This window comes from Geospiza fortis, unplaced genomic scaffold (genome assembly GCF_000277835.1).
Source record: "Geospiza fortis unplaced genomic scaffold, GeoFor_1.0 scaffold1, whole genome shotgun sequence".
NCBI lineage: Eukaryota > Metazoa > Chordata > Aves > Passeriformes > Thraupidae > Geospiza > Geospiza fortis.
The window spans coordinates 5,885,705-5,893,807 of NW_005054320.1; the positions used below are offsets into that span (position 1 = coordinate 5,885,705).

At 44.0% G+C, this 8,103-nt stretch overlaps 1 protein-coding gene across 1 annotated transcript in view; it reads right to left on the reverse strand.

The window, feature by feature from the left end:
• Positions 1–7,879, reverse strand: part of GSK3B (glycogen synthase kinase 3 beta) — a 158,425-nt gene extending 150,546 nt beyond the window's left edge. The window contains exon 1 of the mRNA XM_031056706.1: positions 7,796–7,879. Coding sequence (XP_030912566.1) covers positions 7,796–7,879 — 84 coding nt within the window. The remainder of the gene's footprint in view (positions 1–7,795) is intronic.
• Between the last annotated feature and the right edge of the window lie 224 nt (positions 7,880–8,103).

An 8,103-nucleotide genomic window follows, 5' to 3' on the forward strand; every position in this document is an offset into this window, starting at 1 on the left:
GCCCCTCGGGCTCGCCCCCGCGGCCGGTCCCGCCGGGAGCGTGTTTGGGGCAGCGCGAAAGGAAACTCGAAACTGTGGGGTTTGTGCCCAAAACGCGGCAGGCACACAGGTTCTGCTTCATTGAGCCGTGAAGGAAATGGCGCTGACGCGCGCAGTGCTGTCATAGAATCACAGAACGGTTTGGGTTGAAAAGGTTCTTCAGGATCCTTCAGTTCCCACCGCCCTACCACGGGCAGGGACACCTTCCACTAGGCCAAGTTGCTCCAAGCCCATCCAACCTGGCCTTGAACATTTCCAGGCATGGGCCATTCACAACTCCTCCGTGTAGCCTGTTGCAGTGTCTCATGTAAAGAATTTCTTCCGAATATCTAATCTAACCCTACTCTCTTCCAGTTTGAAGCCATCCCCTTTGCCTGGTCACAACAAGCCCTTGTGAACAGTCCCTCTGCAGCTTCCCAGCAGGAGATGGGAGGCTGAACAGTCGTGGATGTGGTTCATGAAGCGATGGTGAGCCCGTTCTGCACAAACTGCGCCAAGCAGGCAAAAGAAGATGAAGGTTCTCATAGAAAGTCCTCGCAGCTCAGCTGTTAACAGCAAAGCTTCCTCACAGGAAACACAGTTTGTATTGAGGCACTAAATGCCCTCACATTTAGGTCCCACTACCACCGTAGGTAGATTGAGCTTGGCCCTGGCCAGAGTTTCAGGCACTGTTCTGGAAGAACTGGTCCTTGTTCAGGGCTCTGGAGCATCCCTGGGGGCAGCAGCTCCCAACCCTGGCACAGCCAGCACTGGAGCACTGCTGCCTGCTGTGAACTCAGTGAAATTACTCGGCAGACATCAGCAAAAACGGAGCACCACTTGCTTATGCCATTAAAAAAAAACAAGAAGTGCTCCTGCCAGAATAGTTTATACCACAAACAAAATAACTTGGACTAGCAGGAACATATTTTGCCAGTGTTAGAGACTAAGACTGCTGTTTTCTTTTAAGGCAGCAAAATATTGCCAGATTTACTTTTTTTGCAGCCCTGTTCGGAACACCATTGCTATGTGACCAAACAAAGACCTGGCCAAAGGCAGCTGAATTTTATCTTTTACAAGAGCTGTTTTCCAAAGCCAAAAACAAACCCAGTCTCTCAAAATGGTCCTGATCAGCACTTTGCTCGCCCTGGGGTGGTTGGCTTGCTGGAAGCCTTTTTTCTTGCCCGATAAATGATGAGTGGTTTTACCTACTAAGAAGGCCATGGGGCTGTTTAAGGTTTGATTCTTCAGGATCTACCTCTGTACAGCTGGGTGCCTGACAGGTGAGAGTGCTGTGCCCCAGCCAGGGCTAAGAGACACTGGAGTCACAGCACAGGAGTGGTACTGCAGCCACCCCAAGCCACCCTTCTGTACTCATTGTTCCTAACCCCCTCTGAAACACCACTGTGTCAAATGTTACTGAGACACTTTCAATGAGCTGCCAACAGTGAAAATGACATTTTCTCTCCTGTTTGGCAGAGCTATTGTCAAAAATTAGGCTTACAGATTGGGTTAGTTCTCTGAAGAACATTCTTACATAAAACAACAAAGTAAATATGCCACCAGGCAGTGCCCAGCTCTCTTGTACCTGAAATGTACCACCAGGCATTCCAGTCATTATTTTTTCTGGCTTTGGGCATCAAAATGCTAACACAAATCACATTTTCTTATTTTCTGACAAAGTTCTTTCAAATTACTACGTAAACAGGAGAACTGACTTAGGAGAGACAGCCAAGCTTTGTTTCTTGAAAAAGTTGGCAGTCTGAAAAACAGCAGGTGGGGGAGGGTGAGGTCTTTGCTTTTCAGCATTTGCTGTTACTCATGATAGTGGTAAATAAAAATCAGTCCAATGCATAATTTATACTGATGGTGCCCATTTGAAAAATGTCCCTTAAAGCTTTGTAATGAGTCTGCAACTTGATAATAAAAATGGGAAATCAACTTCATTTCCTTACAGAGAACAGGCTACTTCATGAAAATAAGTTTGTGCTTGTCCTCCTTTACCCGGTATAGCCATTCTCTAAAATCATCCTTTTTCCTCTTCAATACCAATGTAATCTGTATCAAACCCACAACTTGGTTGCTACTAATAACACTTTTCTGAATACCAAGCCTACCCATCCACAGGGGGAATGCATATTACAAAAATCCCAGCTGCAGTATTTCATATTTGGCAATCCCACACATATTTCCATTTCATAATTAAGCAACCAAGTCTCCAAAGCCTGTCCATTCAAGTTGTAGCATCTCCTCATCCCCCAGGAAACCACAACAGTGGTTTAAAGGAAAATTGTGATGTATTTGAGGGGATGGAAAAGCATAAAGCACCTCCAATTTCAGTTAGTCTGTTCATAGATTCTTTCCTTAACTAAGACTACTCTCAGAAAAACCCTAAACACACAGTAAGGACATCTATTAAGCTTTCATCCTCAATTTCAAAAATGGACTGACAATTAAAACCATTTGTGAGAGTCATGGGTGAGCTAGTTGCTTTTTTAGACTGAAAGATTCTCTTTTGACTACATTGCAAAGTCCATATTTATTTTTGGCCCCTTGGCTGATGAAATGACCTCCCTTTAGAATCTGCACATATAAATAGAATTGACGTTTTAATGATGAGTTTTCACAAGCTATTATAACCCAGCATCCCAAGCATCAATATTGTTCCAAGTCTGGATGCACGGGGCAGTTTTACAGCTGCTGTGTCTCTGTAATGTGCAAGTGCCTAGGGAGGTTGCCTGAATACCTGAGGTGTCTGAGAGAAATTACTGAGGTGTTATCTCTCTGAAATGCCATAAGGTGGCAGTGAATTGGGAAATTGGTACAACTTCTGGGTAGAACAAAGCTCTAAGGAGCTCAGGACAAGAGTAGGGGAGGGGTTTTGTTTGCTTGTTTAGGGGTTTTCATTTGTTTGCATTTCATATACCAGCAATAAACTTCAGCCATTCTAATCAGACACTGAATAGGCCTGCTCCAGCAGGAACTGGGAGACATGTTCCTGCACAGGAACTCCTGCTATTTTCTTTCTCCATTGCTTCCTTTTGAAGTGATCAGCAGGAAGATTTTCTGTTTGCTTACCTTGCAGCTCTTGCTGGGTCATTCCATCACAAGGTATGGTGACAAGCCTACCTCTTGCTAGTCTGATAAGGATTAAATGATTCAAAGCCGTTTTGAACCTTGCTATGCTAAAGAATCTAAATTATATTAATGGATCTACCAGTCTTATATCTAACTCCTTGATATTGCCAAGGCAATTATCCAGAGAATAATTTAGTGAGACATTATAATGGCTTGTCTCTTGTTTGATTGGCATGGGCAAACTCAATAGTTATGGTTGAACTTTAACTTTGCTTTTTTTTTCCAGTGGAAAATCAGCGATTGTAACAGTAACAAATTTACCGATTGCCCAGGCGTTAATGATTAAACAATAAATCCTGAAAAGTGGTTTTGATTTTTGTCTCAGAACAAAACCCAAAGGAATCTATGTTTAGAACATACCAGTTGCATGTATGTTTCTGAGCAGGACACAAATTTTTAATCCTGAGAACCCACTATGTTGTAATCACTTCCTGTCACAAAATATGTCATCATCAACAATTGCTTCAGAGGACAGCTGATGTTTTGCTGATCTGGATGTGCGTGGGTGCTCCCAGTCCTTGCAAGACTCCAGGTAATTTTGCCAGAACCAATAAAGCTGAGTGGTCCAAACAGTTCAGTGTAACAGGAGCTACAGACAACTTCTGTATTTCAATTTGTAGTGGAGGTGAATGAGCAGAGACACCAAATACAGGTTCATGGCAACATGAATCTTGCAACATGTGGAAAACGTCAGTGACTCAGTACGCTGTCAGATGCATCGTTCTGTGGAATTAAGTTCTCCCTGCTGATGTTCTGCACACGTTTCAGGTTGGTTTTATCCACTAGCTCTTGACAAAAGCATCAGGCTTCCCATCATGCCAGAAGAACATCTTGTTCAGTTGGACAGTTGCCTTTGCCCCAGAATTTGTCTGACCACACTGTCTTCATAGATAACCCTGGAAAACAACAGTGTCCAGAGCCAGAGGAGCTCTACCAGTCTAATGAACTTTTGACAAGTCTTCCAGATTCTTCTTGTCTGGAAAGCAACATCTATGCCCATTTCCTACGGAATCTGAAAGGGTTCAAATCTAGAAAAAATTTTGGTCTCTTCTGTCTCACGTTAGATTCAGTCAAGCAGCCCAAGACTGACATCCTTTTGCTCTCTACTACAGTTTTGGTGGAAGGCCCCATGAATGCCCCATTCTCACAATTTCCCTGCTTCCCCAATCAACTTCCAAACTGGCTGTTGAGGAGACTTTTAAAGTAAAGACAGCTAAAGCCAGCCTGATTCCCGAGGCCTTCAGTTCTTTTGAGAAAACCCTGGAGGGACAGACAGCCCTAACTACAGCCCCAGGATTAGGTCTACTCTTTAGCTGGATCTTGGTAGACGTATGGAAGAGGCATGTGCAGGGGAAAAGAGCCAGGCTGGCTTTCCAAGTCATCACAGTGACCTAGAAGTTGTACCAGGAACGAAGCACAACAGCCAACAAAGGAGATTTTTCTCCACTTCCTCCTTCAGACAGCTGGGGATGTTGCACCAGGGTGATGAGGTTTATTGTGCCTTCTCACAAAAGCAGGAAGAGGATTCGCTAGTTCCTATTGAACTAGTTTTTGGAAAGAAAGCATTGCACATGCTGCAAGGTGCCAAGAGGAGAAGAGGCTGTTGAGAATAGATATTTGCACCACCAAAGAAGCAAAGAAAGCAGCCATAGCCTGGTGAAGCCTGTCTGGGGTGCCGTCCTTGCTGGAAAGGCTCTCTGCAGAACAAAATTACCATCCTTAACTGCAGAGAAATGCTCATCCAGCTCTTGCTGTTGCAGCTGTTTTTACCCTGGCTGAGAATAACTGCATGGGTACAGGTCTCCCCAGGACAGCCAGCTCTGTGAGGGAGAAAGAGGACAATAGTGCTTGGTGGGTTAGAGCTATTCTTGATATCCACAAGGCAAACTGTGCTATAGAATGTTTGCAGAGAGAAATGATTGCTCTGCAGAAGACAACACATAGCAAAATGGTTGAATAGAGCCATCAAACCTTGCTCATACATCAGCTACAGCAGTGACCTTGTACTGTTGTACATCTCGCCTGTGATCGGGGGTCTCTAATTTGCAGCCCTGAATTAAAAGTGGTGATTCTCTTCAGAATCTGGGAGAAAATGCACAGCTAATTATGAAGTGGCCAAAAATGTAACAGTATTTTCATTTAGTTCATTGAGGTTTTGCCAAGCAGTCTAATTGATTTAATGATCCCTGTCCCTGGCTGCTCACTAATCACCATTGCACACTACTTCCTTCATCTTTGGCTGGCAAATGGTTACTAATTGTTGCTGCATCTTGCATTGTACATCTGGTGTTGACAGCTGTCCTTGCCCTGAGATTGAGAGACAGCTGTTTTTAAATGGAGAGCTGTCTCTCAAATCTCTAAAACATCTGGGAAAAGATGGCACTGAAACTGAGCTATCAAATATAAAAAGTTAGCAAATATGTGGACACACCAGAGGGTCTGCAAACACAAAACTTAAAAGTAGACACAGGAATCAGGAACAAAGACTCTCTGCTATGTCTTTAAAACACAAGTCCTGGGTGTTTCCCATAAAACGTGGCTCTTTCCCCTAATTCCCTGTAGACTGCTTGACATCATAAAATCTTTTACACTCTGCACACCTAATTTGATCAGGCTAACAACCCATGTTGATTTTGCTTCAGCCTATTAGACATAATTCAAAAGCCTTTTTAAAAGACAGGATTCAGGATCAGGCAGCAAGATCTAACCGGCTGGAAACAAGAAACCAGTAGCATGAAAGCACCAAAAAGGCCTAGAAATCAATGGAAACAATTGCATTCCTTAAAAAAATAAGCCCAACCAATCTTTTCCAGAATCTCCTTTCCTCCTGAACATTTTGTGACCGTGATTGTTACGAGGAACCTATTTTTTTCCTCTGCCTGTTTATTTTGTGTATTTAGCAGCACTGAGCGTACAGTCCATTGTTTTGCTAATGGTCAGCAAAGCTTATCTCCTGATCTAGCCCAGCGCTATTGCTCACATGCTGTTCTGCAAGACTTGGATGAGCACTCCTCTCAGACCCTGCAGAGGCTGCAAGCCAGCAGCGTGAGCAAGGTTGAACTCAACAGGCAACAATGAGCAGGCATGTAAGGACACAGAAAGGAAATGGGTGAGCTTAAACCAGGTTATCGTGACTGGAGCAGGAGACACTACAAATGACCCCTAAGAAAAGAGTCTGCTAGCAGAAAAGGCCTGGCAGAATTAACAACGCCTTTTTATAAAGGAGTCATTTCAGGACATCTGACTTAAGGGAAGTGCCACATTTATGTATTTTTAATTGGACTGGATTTAAGCCATATCAAGCTGATGATGCCATTCTGAGTTCAAAAGGATATTCTCTTTGCCTCACAGCACAGGAACAAGGGCACAATGCAATTAACAGGAAAGGCGGCACTTTCAAAAGCAGTAGAAGGGAGTATTTTTAAATTAAGCAGTTATTGTATATTTCAGGCACTTAAAGTAGAAGTTTGTGCTTGTCACTGGAAGGTGAGACACTTCTCCAGGAGATGATTCTAATTCCCAAGTGTGGTTGCTTTTAAACTGCCCCTAGCGGAGCCTGTCTCTTCTCTACACCCATGGAAGGACTCCAGAAAGACCTGCCTGGTAAGTGGCCTCTGGAGTAAGAAGCCTCCCACGAGGTGACAGGAAGACAGTTACATTTCTGACTGGATTCTGAAAGCCAGTGATGCAGGATATCACTGATGGGCAAGAACCTGGATAACACTGGTCCCTTTTTTTGGTAAAGAGTGCTGTTTGGAAATGTGCTGTTTGAATTCAAATCACTCTCTAAGTGTGGATGTATGGGAACATTTATAAAATGCTCTGAAACATCTTGCTCTGGCCACAATAAGGATCAAGATCTTGAACTAGAAACCAAGGGTTGAGCTGTTTAGTCATCTCCTTAAAGCTCAAGAGTGGTTCATCCTGACAAGAAGAAAATCAAGCAGTGGTGGCAGGAGGCATGTGTGGATGAGCAAAGAGGTCATGCCTAAACCCTGACATAAAAAGGAAATGCACAAAAGGTGGAAGCAGGAGCAGGTAGCCCAGGAGGAAGGTCTTACTGGTAACAGTGTCCTTTAGCAATCCCAGACCCCTGAGCAAGGGGCCCAAAAGTGCTGAGGAAACTGGATAATGTATTTAAAAGACTCTTTAAAAGATCATACTGATCAGGAGAGGTTCCTGAGGCTTGGAAGAAAGCCAAAAGCCACTCCTGTCTTCAACAGGAGTTGAAGAAGCATCTGGGGAATTAGAATCTAGTCAGCCTTTTCTGGTGTCCAGTTCTGGCCTCCTCAGTACAAGAAAGACAGGGATTACTGCAATGACTCCAGCAAAGGGCACAAAGATGATTGAGGGACTGAAGCACATCTCATGTGAGGGAAGACAGAGAGCTGGGAATGTTCATCCTATTCATCCCAGAGAACAAAAGGCTTAGCAGGAATCTCATCAATGTGTATAAATATCTAGTGGGAGAGAATAAAGGAGAGGGAGATAGGTGCCTGCTGACAGGACAAGAAGCAATAGGCATTATTTAAAACATGAAACTCCACTGGAACACCAGAAAACATCTTCTTACTCTGCCAGTCATCAGAGATCTGAAGAAGTCATGGAGTCTCATCTTTACCATGATCGAATTCCTTACTGTGAGGGTGTTGAGGCACTGAAAGAGGTTGCCCAAAGTTGTGGAGGAAGTGTTCAAGGCCAGGTTGGATGGGGCATTGAGCATGTTGGTCTAGTGGGAGGTGTCCCTGCCACAGCAGGGGGGTTGGAATGAGGTAATCTATAAGGTTCCTTCCAATTCAAACCATTCTATGATTCCATCTGTGGAAATGTACAAAACCTGACTGGACCCAGTCCTGGATAACCAGGTGTAGCTGACCCACCTTGCATAAGAGGGGGTTGAACCAGATGATCTCCAGAGATCACTTCCATCCTCCACATTCCTGTGAT